The sequence below is a fragment of the Lissotriton helveticus genome, chromosome 1_1, assembly GCF_964261635.1.
Source record: "Lissotriton helveticus chromosome 1_1, aLisHel1.1, whole genome shotgun sequence".
In the NCBI taxonomy this organism is placed as follows: domain Eukaryota; kingdom Metazoa; phylum Chordata; class Amphibia; order Caudata; family Salamandridae; genus Lissotriton; species Lissotriton helveticus.
The window spans coordinates 2,074,837,402-2,074,864,671 of record NC_136057.1 but is presented as its reverse complement, the minus strand read 5'-3'; the positions used below and the strand labels follow the sequence as shown (position 1 = coordinate 2,074,864,671).

The 27,270-nt window shown below is 45.6% G+C and overlaps 1 protein-coding gene across 14 annotated transcripts in view; it reads right to left on the bottom strand.

Annotated features, from left to right (window-relative positions):
• Positions 1–27,270, bottom strand: part of ODF2L (outer dense fiber of sperm tails 2 like) — a 362,023-nt gene that overhangs the window by 219,114 nt on the left and 115,639 nt on the right. For all 14 annotated transcript variants that reach the window (XM_078645461.1, XM_078645469.1, XM_078645363.1 and 11 more), the window contains one exon: positions 1,650–1,835. In XM_078645461.1, the coding sequence (XP_078501587.1) occupies positions 1,650–1,835 (186 nt within the window). The remainder of the gene's footprint in view (positions 1–1,649; positions 1,836–27,270) is intronic.

Sequence of the window (27,270 nt, the reverse complement as noted above, 5' to 3'; positions counted from 1 at the left end):
CTCGAAACCGGGCCGGTCCTCGGATGCTTGTTTCCATTCTGGGAAGGACATGGCTTTTGTAGTTCGGACTGGACTGTTCCCATGGGGCACAGGGTCAGCGCTGATTTGCATATCGCCATTGTCTAACCCAGGGTGGTGTGGAGTGGAAAAACGATGGATTTGGGCCCAGATCTTTGGACTGGGGTGAATGTGTGACATTGATCCACATTCTGTCCATCATTGTTGTGTTTGCAGTTACCTGAATATTTCTTAAACATATTGTTTTAGATACCGTTTTCCTTTAATTTATTTTTAATGTGGTGATTGTGTGAGAGTCTAATACAGACATTTTGCAGAGAAATGTTGCGTTTTTTGTTACATGAAACATCCATAAAAAAAGTTTATTTTAGATAAAAACAGGAACTAACATATGAGAAATGGGAGGGTGGCAGATAATGTTTGCAGTAATATTAATGAGCTGCTGCTATGTTACAATATTGAAAACACACATCACAATCCCTGAATATTAGATGTAAATACATTTAGAATGTGTACCAGTGTGCCAGTGCAATGTCAGTGACCAGGCCAAAGAGGGCATGAAAGAGCTGAAATTGGATCTTAAATTCAAAACAGTTCAGAACAGGGGCCCCCAAAATATGTTTGGCCCAAAGCCGTCAAAATTCTCAAGATATCTCTGGGTGGCATGGTGAGTAAAAGAACAACGGATTCAGCCCAGATATTGATTGGGGCTTAATGTTTAATGTGTCCCGCATTCAGTCATTCATTAGTGTGTCTTTTGCTTTCTCACCCCAAGTGCGCCGGGTATGCCCAGACATGGGTCCCAGGCTCCCTATGCCACTGGATTTAAGCTAGCCTGGATGATGAGGGGTGATACCCCAAAACCTGTCCCAGGATGTTTATTTCTGGTCCAAGGAGGACCCAGCTTGGCAGTCGGGCTGGACTGGTCTCACGAGGAGCATAGTCAAGACTGATTAGTATATGGCTGGGTCTAAACTGGGGTGGCATGGTGAGCAAAAGAACAAATGGATTCAACCCAGATCTCTTAACAGGGGTGAATATTTGCTGTGTTTCGCATTCCATCTATCATTTGTGTATCTTTTGCTCCCTTAAGGGTACCAGCATAACCTAAAATGTTTCAGAACAGTCATTGGTACACTTTCTTTTCTTCTGTGATTTTTATAAATTGTATACTAAAAACGTTTTAGTCTTATTCATGAGACTTATGTTTCTAAGGTACTGCGCTTTAGACTATCAGATGAAGAGACGTGTACTTGCATACATCTATGCCTTCGTGCTGCTGTGTGCTCACGGGGCAGCATGCAGTTTACTTAAACTGTGAATATATCGGATTTTATGTGCTTTCATTTATTATATTGCTTGACAATTGAGGAAACACCTGGTTGTGGGCCAGGTACACATGTAAGGTTAATGAATTTCCCACAAACATGAAAGGAATAGTGGCCCATCTCCTCTTTTTTTAATTCATGTTATGTACTTTTAAGCATTCTACTGAATGTATATACATTTATGTATGCTCTTATGGTTGTATTCTCGCCCGAATTAAGGTTTCAATCAATAAATCAATATTTAATGCATCACCATGCACTTTGATCTTTGAAATACAGATATATGTAAGTGCTTATACTTGCCTTTTCTCTAATCTGCGCAGTTACATTTTCTTTAGCATCTTCAAAGTGCTGTGCTCTCTTTTTTAGAACTTTAATTGCCTTCTTCAGGGCTTCATTTTCATGAGCACTTTTTTTCTTCAGCGTTAAAATATTTTGCTTGGCTTCTTTACGTTCTAGCTTCTTTTCACAGATTGCTGCATTCAGATTCTGCAGTAAATTAAGCAATGTTACTATTTTACGTTATGCTCACAGATAAATGTAGGCAAATCAGCAAATGCATAACTGTTTCTTCTATCCCGTTTACTCATGTCAATTCTTAATTTTCTGTGAACATGTACAGTTTAGGACTTTTATATATGCTATGTGCAAGAGCAGACTATGAGATTAATTGCGTTAACTGATATTTATCTGTTTTCAAACCATGATTTAGAGAATTCAGATTTAAACAACAGAATAAATAATCTTTTGAAAAATACGTCTTCCTGTGGCCCTCAAGTTATGTAGGGTACAGTCCATCAGAAATCATTGTTATCCTTTAGAAAAATAAAACCTTATTCTGTGATTAATTGAAAAGTAGAAAAACTACGAGAAAAATAGCTTTATCTTAAACTGAGAGCCACACACACACAGAGCCACACACACACACACAGAGCCACACAGCCACACACACACACACAGAGAGCCACACACACACACAGAGACACACACACACACAGAGCCACACACACACAGAGACACACACACAGACACACACACACACCCAGAGACACACACACACAGAGCCACACACACACAGAGCCCCACACACACACATAGCCCCACACACACACATAGCCCCACACACACAGACAGAGCAACACACACACACACACACACAGACACACACACACACACACAGAGACACACACACACACAGACACACACACACACACACAAACACAGAGACACACACACACACACACACACACAGAGAGACACACACACACACAGACACACACACACAAACAGAGACACACACACACAGAGCCACACACACACAGAGCCACACACACACACAGAGCCACACACACACAGAGCCACACACACACAGAGCCACACACACACACAGAGAGCCACACACACACACAGAGAGCCACACACACACACAGAGCCACACACACACACAGAGACACACACACACACACAGAGACACACACACACACACACAGAGACACACACACACACAGACACACACACACACACACACACACACACACACAGAGACACACACACACAGACACACACACACAGACACACACACACACAGCCCCACACACACACACACAGAGAGCCACACACACAGAGCCACACACACAGAGCCACACACACAGAGCCACACACACACACAGAGACACACACACACAGAGACACACACACACACACAGAGAGACACACACACACAGAGACACACACACACAGAGACAGACACACACACACACACACACACACACAGAGACACACACACACAGACACACACACACAGACACACACACACACAGCCCCACACACACACACAGAGAGCCACACACACAGAGCCACACACACAGAGCCACACACACACACAGAGCCACACACACACACAGAGACACACACACACAGAGACACACACACACACACACACAGAGACACACACACACACACACACAGAGACACACACACACACACAGAGACACACACACACACACAGAGACACACACACACACAGAGACACACACACACAGAGACACACACACACACACAGAGACACACACACAGCCCCACACACAGAGCCCCACACACAGAGCCCCCCACACACAGAGCCCCCATACACACAGACCCCCCCATACACACAGAGCCCCCCATACACACAGAGCCCCCCCACACACACAGAGCCCCCCACACACACACAGAGCCCCCCCCACACACACACACAGAGCCCCCCCCCACACACACACACAGAGCCCCCCCACACACACACAGAGCCCCCCCCCCCACACACACACAGAGCCCCCAAACACACAGACCCCCCCCACACACACACAGAGACCCACACACACAGACCCACACACACAGACCCACACACACAGACCCACGCACACACACAGACCCACACACACACACAGACCCACACAGACCCACACACACAGACCCAAACACACAGACCCACACACACACACGCACACACACACAGAGACCCACACACACAGACCCACACACACAGACCCACACACACACAGACGAACAAGTTACTTACCTTCGGTAACGCTTTTTCTGGTAGATACTATATCTGCCTGTGGATTCCTCACCTTGAGAATACCCCCTGCGTCAGCCACATTCGGAAATTCTTTTTTCATAGCCTCGCGCCGACGTGGACTCCTGACGTCATAGAGACACGACCTCGCTCGCGACTCCGCTGACGTCACCGACGCCTATAATAGGCCCACGCCGGCGTGATGACATCAGTTCCGCCCTTTTTTCCGTGCCATCGAGGCACACGGACGGACCAATGACAGTAGAAATATACAAGTATACACAGTACACAGTACTCAAAGCAAAACACACAGTGTTAAGCAAAAGCAGGAAAGCAATTGGAACATTTCCATGACAACAAAATATATATACATTACATTACAGTAACTCTGGCATAGAAGAGTGGACAACGGGGAGGCGGGTGGGTCAGTGAGGAATCCACAGGCAGATATAGTATCTACCAGAAAAAGCGTTACCGAAGGTAAGTAACTTGTTCTTCTGATAGATACATCTGCCGTGTGGATTCCTCACCTTGTGAATAGAGTCCCACAGCAGTCCCCACTCCCGGAGGAGGGTGTCCACTCTTCTAGACCAGGAAATCCTGAAGGACAGAGCGTGCAAAGTGACCGTCCCTCCTCACTTCGGAATCCAAGCAGTAATGCTTCGCGAAAGTGTGGAGGAAAGACCAAGTTGCCGCCCTACAAATATCCTCAACAGGCACACCTCTAGCCAATGCTGAGGTTGAAGACTTAGCTCTAGTTGAATGAGCCCTTATACCCTCTGGTGGTTCCTTACCGGCCAAAGAGTAGCAGATCTTTATGCAGAGGACGATCCATCTCGATAAAGTTCTTTTATGGACCGCTCTTCCTTTCTTGCAGCCAGCAAATCCAACGAAGAGCTGGTCTTCCAAACGAAAGTCCTTGGATCTGTCCAAGTAAAAGGACACCGCCCTCTTAGGGTCCAGACGGTGCAGTCTCTCCTCCTCCTTGGAAGGGTGAGGGGGAGGATAGAAGGTAGGAAGGGTAATGGACTGTCCTAGATGGAAGGGAGTCACCACCTTAGGCAGAAAAGCAGCCCTGGTCCTAAGAACCATTCTATCAGCATGAATGGTCAGGAATGGGGGCTTGGAACTAAGAGCTTGAAGCTCACTAACCCTCCTTGCCGAGGTTATTGCAACCAGGAAGACTGTCTTAAGGGTAAGAAGCCTCATGGGACATTTGTGGAGAGGCTCAAAGGGAGCACCCATCAAAAAGGTCAATACAAGATTCAAGTCCCACTGAGGCACAATGAAAGGTGAAGGAGGGAACATATTAGTAAGACCCTTCAAAAACCTTAAGACCACAGGAGACTTAAAAAGAGAAGGCTGGTCAGGCAAGCAGAGAAAAGCCGACAGCGCCGACAGGTAACCCTTTACCGTGGCAACCGCCAGACCCTGCCGCGCCAAAGAAAGAGCAAATTGGAGAACATTAGACAAATGGGCCTTCAAAGGATCAACAGACCTTTCCCCACACCACGTGACAAATTTCGACCATCTATAAGAATAGATGGACTTAGTGGAGTCACGCCTGGCTGACAAGATGACATCCACAACGTCAGGCGGGAGGGAAAAGGAATTCAGGTTGCCCCGTTCAATCTCCAGGCATGAAGGTGCAATGTCTGGAGGTGGGGGTGTAGAACCTGCCCCTCCATCAGAGAGAGGAGGTCTGCCCTGAGAGGGAGACGGAGCGACGGGTGAGAGGAGAGGTGGAGAAGATCTGTATACCACACCCTTCTTGGCCAATCCGGGGCGACCAATATGACTTGGGCCCGGTCTTGGCGAATCTTCCTCAGAACCCGAGGAATCAAGGGTATGGGGGGAAACGCGTAAAGGAGTTGACCTCTCCAACTCAACTGAAACGCGTCCCCCAAGGCTCCTTGCATCGGATACTGGAGACTGCAGAACGACAGGCAGTGCGCATTCTCGCGAGTGGCGAACAGGTCCACCCGAGGAGTCCCCCACATCCGAAAGATGTTGTGAACCACCTCCGGGTGAAGCCTCCACTCGTGGTCGGCAGAGAACTGCCGACTGAGACTGTCTGCACGAACGTTCAGAACCCCGGCCAATGATTTGCCATCAGACAAATCTGATGGTCCTGAACCCAGGACCAGAGACGCAGAGCCTCTCTGCAGAGACACTGCGACCCTACTCCTCCCTGCTTGTTGATGTACCACATCGCGGTCGTGTTGTCCGTCAGGACTTGAACAGACTGACCGCGAAGGGAAGGGAGGAAGGCCTTGAGCGCCAAACGTATCGCCCGCAATTCTAGAAGGTTGATGTGAAGCAACCTTTCCTCTGGAGACCAAAGGCCCTTGACCTCCAGATCCCCCAGATCCCCCAGATGAGCACCCCACCCGAGAGTGGATGCATCCGTTATCACCGTGGCCACCGATGGGGGAAGTTGAAAAGGCTTTCCTTGGGACAGATTGCCTTCCACGCCCCACCAAGACAGATCCGCTGCAGCTTCTCTGGAGATCCTCACTGACTCCCTGAGATCTCCGCTGTGCTGATACCACTGCTTGCGGAGGCACCACTGGAGCGCCCTCATGTGCCAGCGTGCATGGTTGACCAACAGAATGCATGAAGCCATCAGACCGAGCAGGCGAAGGACCTTCAGGACTGGAACGACCGCTCCATTGTAAAACAAAGGAATCATCTCCCGTATGTCGCGAATCCTTTGAGGGGGAGGGAATGCACGACATACGGTTGTGTCCAGTACCGCACCTATGAACAGGTTGCGCTGGGAGGGCACCAGGTGAGACTTGGGTACATTTATTGAAAAACCCAACCTGTACAACAAATGGGTTGTCTCCCGCAAATGATGGAGCACTCTCTCTGACGACTCCGCTTTGATCAGCCAGTCGTCTAAATAAGGGAATACAGGAATCCCTGACCTTCTGAGATGTGCAGCCACCACTGCCATCACCTTGGTGAAGACTCGAGGCGCAGTAGTAAGTCCAAACGGAAGGACCGCAAACTGGTAGTGCTGCGATCCCACCGTAAAACGGAGATACCTCCTGTGCGACTTCAGGATTGGGATGTGAAAGTAAGCATCCTGCAAGTCGAGTGACACCATCCAGTCTTCTTCTTGCAGCGCTTGAAGAACCTGAGCAAGGGTGAGCATCTTGAATTTCTCCTGTTTCAGATAGAGATTCAAGATCCTGAGATCCAGGATTGGACGAAGCCTGCCATCCTTCTTCGGAATCAGGAAATACCGGGAGTAGCATCCCTGACCCCTTTCCTGCTCTGGGACCACCTCTATCGCACCTTTTCTTATCAGAGTCAAAACTTCCTCTTGCAGAAGTGACAGATGTTCCTCGGAGCAATACCCTTGGCAAGGATGGAAATTGGGAGGGAATTCCCGAAAGGGAAGGGCATACCCATTTTCTACAAGATTGAGAACCCAAAGATCTGACGTAACCGATTCCCAATCCTGTAGAAAATGGGTAAGCCGGCCCCCAACCGGACCCACATGATCCTGAATGTCGGATCTAGGGCTGCTTCTCAGGGGCAGGAGGGTTGGAGGAAGTGGAGGAGGAAGAGACCTGACGTCCACGAGGACGCACTCTTTGCTTTCCCCTGTAAGACCTGTACAAGGAGTTTTGCTGCTGCTGTTGTTGCTGCTGCTGCTGCTGGCCTTGCCGGAAATTCCGAAAGGCAGGGCGGCCAAAACCTCTGAATCTTCTGCCAGTTGAAGAACCTCTCACTTGAAGACCCAAGGATTTAGCAGTCGCCCTGCAATCTTTAAACCTCTCAAGGGCCGCATCAGCCTTCTTCCCAAAAAGGCCTGAACCATCGAAAGGAAGATCTAATAATGTCGCCTGAACATCAGCCGAAAAGTCAGAAGATTTCAACCAGGCAGACCTCCTAGTAGCGACAGCAGTGCCCATAATGCGCGCCACAGAGTCTACAGTATCCAAACCGCTCTGAATGACCTGGCGAGCCGCTGCCTGAGCGTCAGAGATGACTTCCTCAAAATCCTTCCTGCTGTCATCAGGAATTTTTGGAACAAGAACATGCAAAGAGTCCATCAGAGCGTGTAAATATCTCCCCATCAAGCAAGTGGCATTTGATGACTTCAATGCCATACTGGCAGAGGAGAAGGACTTCTTTGCCACCTGATCCTGCTTCTTTGCCTCCTTCTCAAAAGGAACCTGAGGGAAAGCACTAACGTTCTTCTTGGAGCATGCAGCCTGAATGACCAAACTCTCTGGTGAAGGATGAGAGGTTAAAAAGGCAGGATCATCAGGGGCAACCCTGTATCTTCTGGCTACACTTTTAGAGACAGCTGGAGCCGACAAAGGTTTTTTCCACACCTCTAGAATGGGCTCTGTCAGAGCATCATTGAAAGGAAGAAGAGGTTCCACCACTGAACTCGGAGAATGAAGTACTTCAGTCAGAATATTAGATTTGAATTCTGCTGTAGGCAAAGTCAACTTAAGGAGACTGGCAGCCTTCCTCATAATCAAATGATAGGGTTGAACGTCCTTAGAAGGAGTGCTAGAACCTGATGGTAACTCCCACTCTGGAGAGAAATCCAGGCTTCCTGCTTCTGCCAAATCCTCAAAAGTATCTTCATCCAACTCACCCTCTTCAAGGTCAGATTGTGAATCCAAAAACCTCCTTTCCTCCAGAAGGCGCTGAGCCTCTCTTCTGGATCTCATCTTGACCCGTTTTGCCATCGGATCCACCACCGGCTCCGACGGATTCGGAATCGACGTCGGGATCGAATCCGCAGGTTCAGAGGGATGTGTTCTAGGCCGACCCGGAGCAGGTGAAGCCGGAACCGGCGTCGACGGCTTCGGTGGAGCCGGAAAATGCCACGGCGTCGTCGGAGCCGGCATGTAAGGCATAAACGGAGCCGGAGGGTAGGAGTGAGGGACTCCTAAGTTAAAAGCCAAAGGACCCATGGGACCCGAAGGTGCACCAGAGGGGTACCACGACCTCGAAAAGACTCCATACATCGCATTGAGAAACGCAGAAGGGTCCTGGCCTGGGGCAGGAAATGGTGGATGAAAACCTTCAGGCCTGTCCCGAGGAGCGTTCGGATTCGGCTCACCTAAGGGCTCAGAGCCCTCATCCTCACGAGGCTCCTCCTCATCTCGGACCGGGGACGGCGCCGGAGATGGACTCGGAGCCGGATTCGTAGTCGGAGACGGAGCCGGAGACGGCGCCCGTGACTCAGAAGGGGAGGCCTCACCTTCAGGTTCTGGATCCGAGACCTCAATGGTCACCACCTTCGAACAAACCTTCGGTGACCTCGACCTCGATCCCGACTCCTTACCAGAACGACGTCGGGACTCATGTCTCCTCTTCTTATGTTTCCTCTTTTTTGAAACATGATCCGAAGCCGACTTCGAAGACGACCTTCCTCGCCCTTCGAGAACGAGACTTCGACGATTTCCCCTTTCCAGCTTTCATCTTAGCCACCAGGAGCTTCGCCTCTCTCTCCCTCAGGGCCTTCGGGTTCATCTTCTTACACGAAGAGCAGTCCTCCACATCATGGTCCGAGCTCAAGCACCAGATGCAGTCGCTGTGTGGGTCGGTAATGGACATCATTTTGCCGCATTCTCTGCAGGGCTTGAAACCGGTCTTTTTTGAAGACATTGTCGAAGAGACAGGATACAGAGACGCAGAAAATGTTAATAATATAGACAACAAAGTATCCGTTGGCTACAGAGATTCCCGATAACCGTTAGCGTCGACGACGCGGAAAAAAGGGAACTGATGTCATCACGCCGGCGTGGGCCTATTATAGGCGTCGGTGACGTCAGCGGAGTCGCGAGCGAGGTCGTGTCTCTATGACGTCAGGAGTCCACGTCGGCGCGAGGCTACGAAAAAAGAATTTCCGAATGTTGCTGACGCAGGGGGTATTCTCAAGGTGAGGAATCCACACGGCAGATGTATCTATCAGAATCACACACACACACACAGACCCACACACACCCACACAGACCCACACACACACACAGACCCACACACACACACACACACCCACACACACACACACAGACCCACACACACACAGACCCACACACACACAGACACAGACACACACACACACACAGACCCACACACACACACAGACCCACGCACACACACAGACCCACGCACACACACAGACCCACGCACACCAGGGAATTTTGTCAGGAGAAGAGGCGTCACACCAACAAAGTGTGAGATCAGGTGGGGGTGGATGGGGGCGTGGGTGTGTTGCAGTGCGGTCGATAAAGGAGAGAGCGGGTGGGGGGATTCGAGAGGCAGCCGGTGGGCGGGGGCTTGCTGGGGCCGTGAGTTCGGAAGGGCAGCTCAAGGAGGTGGGGGTCATGGTGCTTGAGGAAGCATGGAATAAGTAGAAGGATGAGATGCGTGCACAATGGAGAAGTCAGGGGCAATGAGGCAGCAAATGGTAAGGAGTGGGGGGGCATTCACCCCAAGCAAAGGATGGCATACCAAGGCAAAATACCGTTAAGAAAAGCCCCCTCCCTGCGCAGCTCCCAGCAGGCAAAATAAGGCGTGGGAGCGATCCAAGGCTGCAGCAACAGAGAGGGCGGGGGCCCCCGGAGAGAAAGTGCCAAAGTCCGCACCATAAATTATGTGGAACTATCGTAGCTTTTATTCAATAGCTTGACTCTGAATCCCTGCGGGCATATATCAGAAGTGTGGGATGTCGTGGCTGGAGTTAGGGGTCAGGGTAGAGTCAATGCAGACGTATGCACTGCGCTCTTACCCCGATGGGCTGATCAAAGCTGGCGGAGTCCTTCTCGCCCAGAAAGCGGTAGTTGAGGTATGGGGGCACCTTGAGCACCCGCAGGCAGTCGAAGGGTTGCTCGGGCGTGGCATAGCATGGGGGCTGCGGGCTAGGCCTTTCTCCACGGTGGTGTGGCGGCGGGGTGGTGAGAAGACCCGGGCTGCCGCCTCCTCCGCCCCACACACACAGAGCCCCACACACACAGAGCCCCACACACACAGAGCCCCACACACACAGAGCCTCCCACACACACACAGAGCCCCACACACACACACAGAGCCCCACACACACACACAGAGCCCCCCACACACACACAGAGCCCCACACACACACACAGAGCCCCCCACACACACACAGAGCCCCACACACACACACAGAGCCCCACACACACACACAGAGCCCCACACACACACAGAGCCCCAAACACACACAGAGCCCCAAACACACACACAGAGCCCCAAACACACACACAGAGCCCCAAACACACACACAGAGCCCCAAACACACACACAGAGCCCCAAACACACACATACAGAGCCCAAAACACACACACACTGAGCCCCCACACACACAGAGCACCACACACACACACAGAGCACCACACACACACACACAGAGCCCCCCCACACACTGAGCCCCACACACACAGAGCCCCCCCACACACAGAGCCCCCCCCACACACACAGCCCCCCACACACACACACAGCCCCCCACACACACACACAGCCCCCCACACACACACACAGCCCCACACACACACACAGCCCCACACACAGAGCCCCACACACAGAGCCCCACACACACAGAGCCCCCATACACACAGACCCCCATACACACAGAGCCCCCCATACACACAGAGCCCCCCACACACAGAGCCCCCCCACACACACACAGAGCCCCCCACACACACAGAGCCACACACACACACAGACCCACACACACACACAGACCCACACACACACACACACACAGACCCAAACACACAGACCCCCCCACACACACACACAGAGACCCACACACACAGACCCACACACACACAGACCCACACACACAGACCCACGCACACACACAGACCCACACACACACACAGACCCACACAGACCCACACACACAGACCCAAACACACAGACCCACACACACAGACCCACACACACACACACACACACACACACACACAGAGACCCACACACACAGACCCACACACACACACACAGACCCACACACACAGACCCACACACACACAGACCCACACACACACAGACCCACACACACACAGACCCACACACAGACCCACACACACACACACATAGACACACACACACACACAGACCCACACACACACACACACACACACATACACGTGTTACCATCCTTGTGGGGACTATGTGTGAATACCTGCCTTGTGGGGACTAACCTTCCTTAATGTTTTTAAAACACACTAATAACAGAAAAATGTTAAGAAAAAATTCTTGATACAGGATCCTGCTTCAAATTTGCAAATATATTCTTATTTAACCGTGCGCACAGCACCATCCTTGTGGGGACTTGAACATGTGCTACCATCCTTGTGGGGACCTAGTCTTTAACACTATTTGTGATTGAATACAGACAAAGGCACATTACTAAATGTTTATTTTATCAACAATACACACAAACACCCTTTTAATCTATTCATATATAAATTGCTGCATATATACTAGGGGTTTACATTAAACACAGATTATGTTAATGTGCCAGAAAATATCATAGCATGCTTAAAGAAAGACACTTAAAGCTGTATTTAACCTATTTATTAGTGCTTAAAATCTTAGGAAATAAGGGACCTAACACAAAGAAATGAACATATGAAACCAAGGAATATGGTCAAGTGGAACCCAGAGATTAGCTGCTTACATGTTTGCCAAAATAGATTTTCAAGTCCCCACAGAGATAGTGGGTGAAGATCATTGTGTTTAAGTCTCCATAGAAATAGTGTGCACATTCAACGCTTAAATCACATTATAAAGAGTGTGAACCTAATGATGTTCAAGTCCACATAGAGGTTGTGTGTAATTATAGGAATGCTCAAGTCCCCACAGAGATAGTGTGTTATCATAGCGATATTCAAGTCCCCACAAAGATAGTGTGTTATCATGGAGACGTTGAGGTCCCCACAGCGATGGTGTGTTATTATAGTGATGTTAAAGTCCCCACAAAGATAGTGTGTTCTTACAGCGTTGTTCAAGTCCCCACAAAGATAGTGTGTTATTATAGCGATGTTTAAGTCCCCACAGAGATAGTGCATGAAAGTGATTGTGTTTAAGTCCTCATTAAAATTGGGTCCAATTTACAAAGTTAAACTTAGACAAAAAGTCTAACTGTACTACTTTTCAATATTCACAAAGCCCCATACAGAGAATGTGAAGCTGATGATGTTAAAGTCGAAGCAAACACAAGGAGATGATGGACGGAGTGCTGAAACTTTTTAGTCACTCACCCCCAGTCACAGATCTGGGTTGAATCCATTGTTGTTCTTTAGCTCACTTCATCACAGTAGTTCAGAACCAGCTATATGCAAATAAGTCTTGACCCTGTGCCTCATGGGAACAGTCCGCCCGAACTGCCAAGACAGGTCTTCTCTGGACCGGAAACAAGCATCCTGGGACTGGTTTCGGGGGAACACCCCCTCATCAGCCAGGCTAGCTTGAATCCAGTGTCAAAGTGAGCAAGGGACCCACGTCTGGGCATACCCTGGCAACTTGGGGTGATCAAAGCAAACACAAGGAGATAATGGATGGAGTGCTGAAAATTTTCAGTCACTCACCCCCAGTCACAGATCTGGGTTGAATCCATCATCGTTCTTTAGCTCACTGCGCCACCCCAGTTTAGACTCAGCTATATGTATATCAGTCTTGACCTTGTACCTCTTGGCACTCCCTGGTGCTTCAAGTCGAAACAGAGCTTGCATTTAATTACAGGAATACTCAAGTCCCCACTGAGATGGTATGTTTTTATAGTGATTTTAAAGTCCCCACAAAGTTAGTGTTATATTATAGTCTTTTTTCAGGTCCCCACAAAGATAGTGTGTTATTATAGCAATGTTTAAGTCCCCACAGAGATAGTGTATGAAGATGATTGTGTTTAAGGCCTCCTTGAAATAGGACCCGATTCACAAAGGTAAACTTAGAGAAAAAATCTAACTTTTCTACTTTTCAGTTTCACAAATGTAGACTTAGACCAAAAGTCTAACTTTACTACTTTTCAGTATTCACAAAGCCCCATACAGAGAATGCGAAGCTGATGATGCTCAAGCCAAAATAGAGCTTATGTGTAATTACAGAAATGCTCAAGTCCCCACAGAGATGGTGTGTGACAACAGTATTACCACGGTCACCTAGGAGAATGTGTGTGATTATAGACATGCCCAGGTCCCCACAGCGATAGTGTGTGACTGTAGACATGCCCAGTTCCCCACAGAGATAGTGTGTGATTATAGAGATGTTGAGGTCCCCACAGAGATAGTGTGTGACTATAGACATGCCCAGGTCCCCACAGAGATAGTGTGTGATTATAGAGGTGTTGAGGTCCCCGCAGAGATAGTGTGTGATTATAGAGATGTTGAGGTCCCCACAGCGATAGTGTGTGATTATAGACATGCTCAGGTCCCCACAGAGATAGTGTGTGATTATAGAGATGTTGAGGTCCCCACAGAGATAGTGTGTGACTATAGACATGCCCAGGTCCCCACAGAGATAGTGTGTGATTATAGAGGTGTTGAGGTCCCCACAGAGATAGTGTGTGATAATAGAGATGTTGAGGTCCCCACAGCGATAGTGTGTGATTATAGACATGCTCAGGTCCCCACAGAGATAGTGTGTGATTATAGAGATGTTGAGGTCCCCACAGAGATAGTGTGTGACTATAGACATGCCCAGGTCCCCACAGAGATAGTGTGTGATTATAGAGGTGTTGAGGTCCCCACAGAGATAGTGTGTGATTATAGAGGTGTTGAGGTCCCCACAGAGATAGTGTGTGATTTTAGACATGCCCAGGTCCCCACAGATATAGTGTGTGATTTTAGAGATGCTGAGGTCCCCACAGAGATAGTGTGTAATTATAGAGATGTTGAGGTCCCCACAGTGATAGTGTGTGATTATAGACATGCCCAGGTCCCCACAGAGATAGTGTGTGATTATAGAGATCTTGAGGTCCCCACAGCGATAGTGTGTGATTTTAGACATGCCCAGGTCCCCACAGATATAGTGTGTGATTTTAGAGATACTGAGGTCCCCACAGAGAATGTGTGTGATTATAGACATGCCCAGGTCCCCACAGAGATAGTGTGCGATTAATGGGATGCACTGCGCACAGGGATAGCACACAGATAATGCATGATTATAGTCATGTACAAGTCCTCACAGAGGTATTGTGTGATTACAGTGATGTTTAAGTCCCCACAGTGATAATATGTGATTACAGTCATATTCAAGTCTACACAGTGATATGTGTAATGATAGGTATGTTGAAGAACCCATACAGATTGTATTAGTCTGGTGGCTTATTAAATGAATGAATCCACTTGAGGAATATGTGTTGACCACTCTCACATTTTTTAATCCTGGTGCTACCACTCAGCCTTGATTCCTTCCAAGGTCTATACTGTAAGTACTATTTACTGGAATAACAAAAAAGATATGGTATTCAGCAACAAGATACCCTCAGGTGTGAATGTGCACTGTATATATGCACATTAGATGATGTGATGTGATAATAGTGTTACTCAAGCCCCACTAGAGATAGACTGGAATCATCCCATATCTATGAATCCCACTTCAAATGCAGCATTAACTGATTTAAACCGTGTTCATCCAGGAAGGTTCACACTTCCTTAAAAATCCAAGTATCTGAGTTCTCATTTTCTTTTCTAGCCCACATCTTATCAACTCTAGTCTCCATTAAGAAGATAAAACTGTATTTCTTTTTTTTTATATATACTTTTATTGATATTGCAAGAAGAACATTTTCATTAAATTTTCATAGTATAACAAATACATACAAAATAGAAACAACATAAGCTAACAATTAACATCTAAGACAGAGAGAAACATAATATAATTTCAAAAATATATTATACAGAATATTGACACTGTAGTTAAGCTGGTCTCATCAGATCTTTATAACCTCTATTTCACAATTCAAAAAAAGTTCCCCAAATTTTTTCCCTTCTTGCCAAAGCCTTAGGGCCTCGTAGTCTTGCTAATGAAAGTTCCATTACATTTATTTTGCTTATCAAAATCCACCATTCAGTTATTTTCGGAGGATCTTTGGAAATCCAGCTTCTAGCTATAACTAACCTAGCGCAGGCATATAGTATAGTTAGCAAATCTTTATGCTGGCAACAAACATCTTGTATATCTAGTAATATCAAATGCGCCGAAAGCAATGGTGTAGCTATTTGCTTTCTGGTCAAAACGTCAGTTATCCCCTTCCAGAATAGGACTAACTCTGGACAGGAGAAAAGCATATGCTCAATGCCTGCTGCTTCCATATCACATTTTGGACATTTTGTACGATCAGTTGAATGATTTCCTGATGCCCAGCTAGAGATCCTTTGAGGCGTATAGTATAACTGAGTAATAGTTTTATATAGCTGTAGCCTCAGATTAGAAGATTGCACAACCCGGTTTATTTGGCATAGTGAAAGTGAAATCTGTGAGGGATTGATATTTATTCCCAATCTTGTCGACCATTTGGCCGCTATTTTCCCACTATCATCTTGTTTACCTAGACTCAAATATCCATAGCCCATGCTTATAAGCGATTTTGTTTTATCCGAGTATAGACATGCTAACGTATCTGAATGGGCCACTTCTTCGATTTTCATTTTGCGAAGTAAGAAATCTCGTATTTGAATGTATTTAAAATACATGCCATCATTTAGTTCAAATAGTAGTTTTAATACATCAAAATCTAGAAAGCCACTTGGGCCATATAAATCACCCAAGGAGTTAATACCATGTCCGGCCCAGAGATTCCCTATCCCGTCTGAAAAAATGTCAGGCAATCCTGGGTTGCCCCATATTCTGAGTTCAGCATTAAAAAAAAAAATCTTATCTATGGTCATAATTTGGTCCCATATTTTCTTAATATGTCTCGCAGTCTTAAATTTTACTCTTTTGAAGTAGTTAGGATCGTGAACACGAAATAAAAATTGATTGCAGTTAGGTCCCAGCATAAACTGATGATAAAATATCGAACTCTCATTTTTCAACAAACTTCGTAAGCGAGAAAAAAAAGTGGCCAAAAAGTATAACCTAAAATCAGGGAAATAAAACTGTATTTCTGATTGCAATAAACTCCCATACTGATTCATTCTGACACTTTAGGAAGATTACAATAGAGAAATAGATATAAGAACTGGTTCATCTTTATAATTTTTGTCATAATTCAAGAATGATATGGTCCTCGCCTCACAAAGCTCTTCTTTCTCTCAAATTATTACTTCTACCTGCTCTTGGGGCTCTTTCTAGCTAACCAGTGCTAGTCCATTGTTCGTGTGAGAAGTTTGATCAGTGCCGACTTTTAGGGGGTGTGAGCGGTGCCACTGCACCGGGTGCCAAGGTCAGGGGGGCGCCATCTGTGCTCTGAAATAGATGCCAGTTGCATTGCATAACACCCTGCACTGAGTCAGAAAATAAAATAAAAGATTTTGCATGAACGTACGGGAATTTCATTTAATTGATCCAGGCACATAGAGCAGAGCTCCACTGTTTCCTTGCACCATCAGCATGTCTTCTTACTGCCATAACTACTAGACATTCTACACCAGCTCAATTTTGTGTAATTCACTTTCAGTTCAGGAATTGAAACAAAGTAAGTTGTAGGCAGCTGCATTCTTTGCCTCCAACAATTTTCATGCAACAATAAACATGTCATGATAACTCCGGTGATTAATGTTCTTTCGGGAGAGAGAGAGATTCAATCTTTGTCAAGTGGAAGTTTTGATTCAATGTAAGGTAGCACAGAGGGTTAATATGGCGGCTGCAAAGAACATGTACAATGCACATCACAAAGAGCATATAATATAAGTAAGTCAGTAGGTTACTGCTTTTATCGGAGAGATCCTATTGTTACTTGCAGTTTATATGTTTAAATCCTGATGTAGAACAGTGAGCAATTAACTGTCATCAAGGAGCTGCATGAAAACTGCATGGTATAGGTTAGAGTGTTGTGATTATATCCCCAGTCTGTTTTATGCAATGTTTCCCATACACTGATTTACACCTGTGTAATTGATTCAGTGGGATATCTAGGGGGGATTTCACACCCGGCGGAACAAGTTTTGGGGCTCTTTTCTGCTGTCTCGAGGCACAAACTCTGCCCTACTCTTCAATCAGCCGCCCCGGGGCGGCAAACTCAGTGACCGCCACGGGCGGCCAAAGGGCTAGCTACGCCACTGGATTGCATGTCTCTGTGTAATATGTGTGATGTAAAAGGCTCTGACACTCTACACTGGTATGAATGACACTATAAATCTAATTTAATGCATCTGGGAAAGAGTAGTTTTGGAGTCTTGAGGGGCACGGTGGAAGGGTAGTAATGAGGGAATCCCTGACGGAGGTGGGCATTGGGGGGCGCCAACAAACGTTGTTGCACAGGGCGCCACCAGAGCTAAAGCCGGCCCTGAGTGTGATTTTTCAATTGTTAGAGGTATGATGTGGCATCGCCTCCAACCAGCACCACTGGCGATTAGGAAGCACTCCGGAATCCACAAAACCCAGGTTGCAATATATATATGCACATAAACCTTGTTTAACAAACTTTAAACATTTAGGGGTCGATTTGGATGGCGGACGGACAAAGTCCGTTCGCCATCCTGTCTGTGGCAGGGACCATCCGCCACAAGGGCGGAGGTACCGTGCCCCGAATTAGGATGCACCCGCCACAGTGGTGGGTACATCCCGCATTTTTAACATTGCGGCCGACGGTGCCGTCCGCCGCAATGTCAAAAATGCATGTTGTGCATGTTGTGCATTTCACAGCACAACATGACAGGCACCGCGCGGTCCTATGGTACCCCCCATGTGCACCCCTCACACCCCCCTTAACCCTGGGGGCCCGCAACGGGCCCCCAAAGCAAAGCGTGTATGCCTTTTCGTGGCGGCATTGCCACCACGGAAAGGCATCTGCATCCGGCCATCCTAATATGGCTGACGGTGTCTGATAGACACCGCCACCATATTAGACCTTTTCCGCCGCGGTCGCAAGGCGTATGGTCTTCCCCTCCGCCACTGTAATATGGCGGGGGGAAAATAGGTTGCGGACTGGCAAGGATGGCGGACGGATCGCCACCGCCGCATTAGCGGTGGCGATCCGTCCGCCATCCTAATTTACCCCTTAATGTGTTTGGGAGCACAAATTCTGTAAGTGGATGACCAGAATGGAGATAGCTGTCCTTTGTTCAAGAGTAGAAAAAAATCAAGTTGACAATGGTATATCCACCTTTTTAGGGGAAGACACATTCTCAAAATGTGCTCAGGTGAAACATGGGAAACTTTCACAAAGTTGAAACATCTATTGTTCAACCTTTCATATTTGGAGTGTAAAACAGAAATTCTTAAACCAGGCTTAAACATTCTCAAAAGTGCCCATGTCATCTACAAGAGACTTTCTTAGCATTGATGGTCTTGTTATTTGAAGGGCAAATCATATACAAGAATCTTACAAATTGTATTCCTGAACTGAGGTGATATGCTCATAATGTAAGAGTAGAGAAAGTCACTTTGGCTGACATACAGCTCTCTTTTTCATGGGAATAAAAACCTCAGAATGTGCCTACTTAAATTATAGGAATCTTTCACAATGTTAACAAACATATTTTTGAGGAGTGAGCCCAAATGTTGTACTTCGGTGTGTGTGGGGTATAAAACTAGGCTTCCTAAAAGGAGCCGGTGAATCCATTGTTCAGGAATAGAGAAGGAAAATTTGATAGTCATGCAATGTGCCCATTTTAAAGATAGGAGTCCTTCACAAAGTTGAAAAACGTGTTTTTGTCAGTGGGCTTTTTGTACATACAGTCTTAAATACTAAGGGCCTCATTTATAAAAAAGTGTTGCATCGCTGCCTGAAAGCAGCGATGCAACACTTTTCAATGCGCTCTCCTTGCAACATGACGGATGTGCCGCATTTATTGTACGGCACACTATGTCGCAAGAAATGACAGATACTTCAGGAATCCTGACTTATCTGACGGCGTGAAACCCACGCATTGCTAGAGTTGTGTCGTAAGCATGATGCAACTCCTAAAATGCATAGGGTAAGCCTATTCCAATTGCATTGCATCACCTTTATGCCTGCTGTGAGGCAGGCCTAAAGTTGTAATGCAGTAGTGTTTTTGTGGGGGAACGCCCACCCTACATACATTATACCTGACGCAGGTATAATGTGGCACAGGGCTGTATAAAGTGACGCATCTGCTTGGATGCATCACTTTGTAAATATGGTGCAACATGGCACATTTTTTATGCCACTGTTGCCTCACAATAAGTGATGCAACAGCGGGCCAAAAGTTTAACAAGGGGCTCATAAATAAGCTCCTCATTTAGCAATTAGGTTTGTGTTCCCTTTGTGCCACAGTAGAGAAAATGACTAATAGTTCTGTACTTACACTTTTCATGAGAAAAGGGAAATTTTTATAATGGGCACATGTTAAATATGGTGAATGGAACAAATATTGATTCCAAAATATCATGTGACATAAATATGTTGTCAAAAATATCACCTCTGGAACAGAATATCAAACTTAAAAATGTAGGTTATATTGTATACAATATCGGTATGAAGAAAATTGTTGTAATTAATATTGTGTACTATAGCATAGTTGTAATAATCATGTTTTTTAATTCAATATATATATATATATATACATATATTAGTAAAATTGTCTTTTTTTAAATATAGTTTGCAATTTTAAATGTGCCGTCTACAAATACCTATGTTAAGTAGTTTATAATTTAGTAGCCAGATATTGCGTTTTTAGGGGCTTATGGAGGGAGATTAATTACATTTTAACTAATTGTTTTTTAATGTTCAGTAATGTAAGGTAAAATCAATATATAAATGGTTAGTATGTAATGTTTTATTTGTTTAATTGTTGTTTCATTTATTTGGGTTTAATTTCAGATTTTTTATTTATATTTAGTATAGTATAATTAGTTATAGCTAATTTAGCAGCATGTTCAGTTTGTAGGGGAATAGGGTAAAATGTTTTCAATGAATATTTAAAATGAAAAAATAGTTTTATTTAGACTATGCAAGAAATAATTAGTAATATATGTCAGCAAGTGTATATTGTATTTATTATTTTTATATGTCTCATTTATTTTAATTTTATTATTGCTTTATTTATATTTTAATTTATCTTGTTGGTGTTTAGTTTTTTCAGTTGTAGTTAGAGAAGTGAATTTTACCTATTTTTAAATATTTCCTTTGATTATATATTTATTTTGTATATTTATAATAAATTGTGCCTTTTATTTAAATGTATAGAATATGTATTTTCCAGTTTCACTATGGTTAATCATATTTTATATATATATATATATATATATATATATATATATATATATATATATATATTCACTGAAAAAACCATAGGTTTCAGGAGTTATATAGTTAGGAATTAGCTTTTAAAAAACCTTTGAAATTCACTCAAAAAACTATAAGTTTTAGTGGTGTTATAGTTAGCTGGACATTTTACTCATACAAAACCATTGAAATTGCCCCTATATAGTTAGTTGTACTAACTATATTTCACGCACCCGCAATCCACTGCTGATGATGTCACATATTAGATCATTCATGCATGGTCAGTGACATCACTGATGACATCTCAAATGACATCACTGATGACACCACTGATGACATCATCCAGTGAATGTGGTTTGCTTCATTATTTAAATATGCATTATATATATAGCAATTTGCATTGAAGAATAAGTGGATATATATAAATAAATATTTGGATGGAGGATTTAGTAGCAGTGTAATTGACTGTTTACTTGACCAATTTATAATGTCTCACTAAATATAGTGGATAGTGACTAAACTGTGTGAATATCTGTATCACTTTGTCAGTTGTTGTGAAAACTGATTCTACAGTTGGTTACTAGCTATGTGAAAGTCTATATTAGTTATCGATTAGTTAACTGAGTATTTGTATGGGAGTGTGAAAGTGTGTGTGGTTCAGTGAGGGGTGTGTGACTGTCCAAAGATGTGTGAATAGTTGATTCAGTAGATATATGAAGTTAAAACTACATGTTCTAACAGTTGTTTGGGTGAGTGAATATCTTTATGGGTGTGGTGATGAGCAAATATATTTCTCAATGGTACAGGTCCAACAAACTAGAAAAATAAAAGGCAGTGTATGTGTCAGTTGTTGTATATAAATAAGTATACATAAGACACAATGATTGTGTGAGTGACTGTATGGATAACTGTATACTTGTAATAATGATTTTATAATTCACTAAGTATGACTTACTATCTAAATAAATAGAAGAAGTGGTGTTTGTATAAGTGTTTTGCTAAGTAAATATGTAAGTATGATCCATTGTTTGCATAAGTGAGTAGGATGACTTCATATGTGAATAGGATGTGTGCTGTTGTTTAATGTCGATATAGATGTATAAGTATTTTTGATAGTGTTCTATTCATTGACAGCATGTATGAGTGAATCCATAGGTAAGTGATTAGATGTGTGTATACATCTATGAATCACTGAGTGGATTTTTAGATACTTGTATTGCTGTGACAATGGATTTAAATATGATACTCTGTAGTTTACAAATGAGTGATGAAAAATTGTAATAGTGTATGAAAAGGTGTATGTGATTGTCACGTGGATGATGTCATCAGTGATGTCATCAGTGATGTCATTTGAGATGTCATCAGTGATGTCACTGACCATGTCATGAATGATCTAATATGTGACATCATCAGCAGTGGATTGCGGGTGCGCGAAATATAGTTAGTACAACTAACTATATAGGAGCAATTTCAATGGTTTTGTATGAGTAAAATGTCCAGCTAACTATAACACCACTAAAACTTATAGTTTTTTGAGTGAATGTAAAAGGTTTTTTAAAAGCTAATTCCTAACTATATAACTCCTGAAACCTATGGTTTTTTCAGTGAATTTCAAAGGTTTTTTATATGCTAATTCCTAACTATATAAGGCCTGAAACCTATGGTTTTTTCAGTGAATTCGCAAGGTTTTTTAAATGCTAATTCCTAACTATATAAGGCCTGAAACCTATGGTTTTTTCATTGAATTCGCAAGGTTTTTTAAATGCTGATTCTATTAGCGGATAACGTTTTTATATATTAAAACGTTTTTTAAATCTCAAATGCCTGCTTTGCTAACGGAGTTTTTAAGCACAGGCTCTTTTGTCTCTGGTGGCCATCTTGGGAGACTGCATATCAGAATTTTTTTCATGAAATATAAGAGGATTTGAGAAGTCACTCAAAATGTGCCCTCATTTTTCTTTCTTCAGCACTAATCATAATTTCTATGGCAAAATGAACCACCTCATTTTGTTCCTTTCCATATTAAATGTTTTAAGTGTTAACACTTTATTCCAATCAAGATGACTTCAGGTGTGCCATACTTTTGTCATAAGTAAGACTGTTAGCGCTCTAGTTGTTCTTTAGAACACTCTGGGACATTCTGTCATTGGGCTATAGTTGGGCTACATCTGGCTGATATTTGGGCTACATTTGTTTTTTTTGTCTCTGGTGGCCATCTTTGGGTTACATTGGGCTACATTGGGCTACATTTGGGCTCTAACATATATATAGCCCAATTTAGCCCAATATATATTTTTGCAAAGTTAATTTTCGTAAAAACCACTGGAGCACATATCTTGAGACATAGCAAAGGCACATCGGGCTACCAGTCCCTACAATTTTGCCAAGTTTGGTGGAAAACCATTCAGCCGTTCGGGCTAAAAGTGAGTCCAACCGCCCTATGGAAATTAACATGGGGAAAACACGTTTTGGGACCCCCCTTTTATCTCGGCCCCCGCTTGACGAACCCCCCCAAACTTTCAGGGAAGGACCGGAGCGCCGCGAGGCAAAGTTAAGGAAAATTTCAGGAAGATTCCTCAACCGGCGCCAAAGTTATTCCCAATAGAATGTTGCGATTTCCCTATGGAAAACAATCCTAACTATATATACCTACTGGCTATCGCCAGTAGGTAATATATATATGTTTTTTTTTTTTTAATGACTGTATGTGAATGGTATATGTAACCTTTCTGAAGTCCAACACTTTCCCTACTGTTGCTTAAATTGGAGTGGGAACAATCAATATAGTCCATCCAATTCCTATGCTTTCCTTATTATTGCTTAGTTGGTGTGGCAATAGTTAATATAACCCTTGCAAAGTCCAACACTTTCCCTACTGTTGCTTTTGATGGATTGAGAATAGTAAATGTAACCCCTTTGAAGGCCAATACTTTTCCTTCTGTTTCATATATATTTGGGGTGGGAATAGCCAATCTAATCCCTCTGAAGTCCAACACTTTCCCAGCTAATGCTTACATTGCAGTGGGGATAGTAAATCTATCCTCTCCGAAATTCAGTACTTTCCCTGCATTTGCTTAGGGTAGAATGGAAATGGCATTTGAACCCCTCTGAAGTCCAACACTATCCATACACTTACTTAGATTGGAGTGGAAATAGCAAACAAGGACTTTCTACTTGCTCCCTTCACAGTGAAACTCTGCCTCATAGCTGCTGCTGACCCTTGGTCGAGGCCCACGTCCACCCGCAGGGCACTGCCTGCGCCTCATATTAGGTGGTCTAGTGGTAGAGCGTCACTGCTCTGCTGCTGTGCTGTCCCTCGGCCTCTTTTCTGATTTCCGCCTTTCTGCCTTTATTCAGCTTTTTCTTCTTTTACCTTTTTCTTTCCTCTGTTTGCCGCTCTCGTCACTGTTGGTGTGATCCCCATGGCCCGCCCCCCTCCAGTGACCCTTCCCGCTCCCGCATTTCCGGTCTTCCAGCTGTCCAGCCCTTTAGCACAACTTAATGTTGGCTGCACCGGTTGGTGTGCCAAAGGCAGGCCTGTCTGCACCCGACTGTGCCTGGACCTTGCCCAACCCCCCGGGACCCTTGTTCTCGGACCTTCAACCACTATGATGCCAGCACCCTCCTCGCCCATAACTCAGGATGCCATACCGCCTGCCACCTCGTGTCACCAAAGAAGACCTGCCAGAACTTCAGCCACACTCATGCCACCATGCCAGATTCTCTAGCCACCCAACTGACCAACTCGGTACAAAAGGGGGTGGTGATGGACGGAGCATCTGAACCAATCAAACACTCACACCCAGTCAAAAGATCTGGGTTTGATCCATCACCGTTCTTTAGCCCACTCTGCCACCTCAGTTCAGACATGGCTATATGCAAATCAGTCTGACCCTGTGCTTCATGGGAACAGTCCAGCCCGAACTGCCAAGCCATGATTTCCCTGGACTGGAAACAAGCTTCCGAGGACCGGTTGCTGGCATTACAGCCGTCTTCAACCCGGCTTGCTTGAATCCAGTGGCAAAGTGAGCAAGGGACTCATGTCTGAGCATACCCTGCCACACTTATGGCGGCCAAAGCGGTACAAAAGGGGGTGGTGATGGATGGAGCATCTGAACCAATCAAACACTCACACCCAGTCAAAAGATCTGGGTTTGATCCATCACCGTTCTTTAGCCCACTCTGCCACCCCGGTTCAGACATGGCTATATGCAAATCAGTCTGACCCTGTGCCTCATGGGAACAGTCCAGATCGAACTGCCAAGCCATGCCTTCCCTGGACCGGAAACAAGCTTCCGAGGGCCAGTTTCTGGCATTACAGCCGTCTTCAGCCCGGCTTGCTTGAATCCAGAGGCAAAGTGAGAAAGGGACTCACGTCTGAGCATACCCTGCCACTCTTATGGCGGCCAAAGCGGTACAAAAGGGGGTGGTGATGGACGGAACATCTGAACCAATCAAACACTCACACCCAGTCAAAAGATCTGGGTTTGATCCATCACCGTTCTTTAGCCCACTCTGCCACCTCAGTTCAGACATGGCTATATGCAAATCAGTCTGACCCTGTGCTTCATGGGAACAGTCCAGCCCGAACTGCCAAGCCATGCCTTCCCTGGAAACAAGCTTCCGAGGACCGGTTGCTGGCATTACAGCCGTCTTCAGCCCGGCTTGCTTGAATCCAGTGGCAAAGTGAGCAAGGGACTCATGTCTGAGCATACCCTGCCACACTTATGGCGGCCAAAGCGGTACAAAAGGGGGTGGTGATGGATGGAGCATCTGAACCAATCAAACACTCACACCCAGTCAAAAGATGTGGGTTTGATCCATCACCGTTCTTTAGCCCACTCTGCCACCCCGGTTCAGACATGGCTATATGCAAATCAGTCTGACCCTGTGCCTCATGGGAACAGTCCAGATCGAACTGCCAAGCCATGCCTTCCCTGGACCGGAAACAAGCTTCCGAGGGCCAGTTTCTGGCATTACAGCCGTCTTCAGCCCGGCTTGCTTGAATCCAGTGGCAAAGTGAGAAAAGGACTCACGTCTGAGCATACCCTGCCACTCTTATGGCGGCCAAAGCGGTACAAAAGGGGGTGGTGATGGACGGAACATCTGAACCAATCAAACACTCACACCCAGTCAAAAGATCTGGGTTTGATCCATCACCGTTCTTTAGCCCACTCTGCCACCTCAGTTCTGACATGGCTATATGCAAATCAGTCTGACCCTGTGCTTCATGGGAACAGTCCAGCCCGAACTGCCAAGCCATGCCTTCCCTGGACTGGAAACAAGCTTCCGAGGACCGGTTGCTGGCATTACAGCCGTCTTCAGCCCGGCTTGCTTGAATCCAGTGGCAAAGTGAGCAAGGGACTCATGTCTGAGCATACCCTGCCACACTTATGGCGGCCAAAGCGGTACAAAAGGGGGTGTTGATGGATGGAGCATCTGAACCAATCAAACACTCACACCCAGTCAAAAGATCTGGGTTTGATCCATCACCGTTTTTAGCCCACTCTGCCACCCTGGTTCAGACATGGCTATATGCAAATCAGTCTGACCCTGTGCCTCATGGGAACAGTCCAGATCGAACTGCCAAGCCATGCCTTCCCTGGACCGGAAACAAACTTCCGAGGGCCAGTTTCTGGCATTACAGCCGTCTTCAGCCCGGCTTGCTTGAATCCAGTGGCAAAGTGAGAAAGGGACTCACGCCTGAGCATACCCTGCCACTCTTATGGCGGCCAAAGCGGTACAAAAGGGGGTGGTGATGGACGGAACATCTGAACCAATCAAACACTCACACCCAGTCAAAAGATCTGGGTTTGATCCATCACCGTTCTTTAGCCCACTCTGCCACCTCAGTTCAGACATGGCTATATGCAAATCAGTCTGACCCTGTGCCTCATGGGAACAGTCCAGCCCGAACTGCCAAGCCATGCCTTCCCTGGACCGGAAACCAGCTTCCGAGGACCGGTGGTGTGGAGTGCAAAAAAAGATGTATTTAGGCCCAGATATCTGTACTGGGGTGA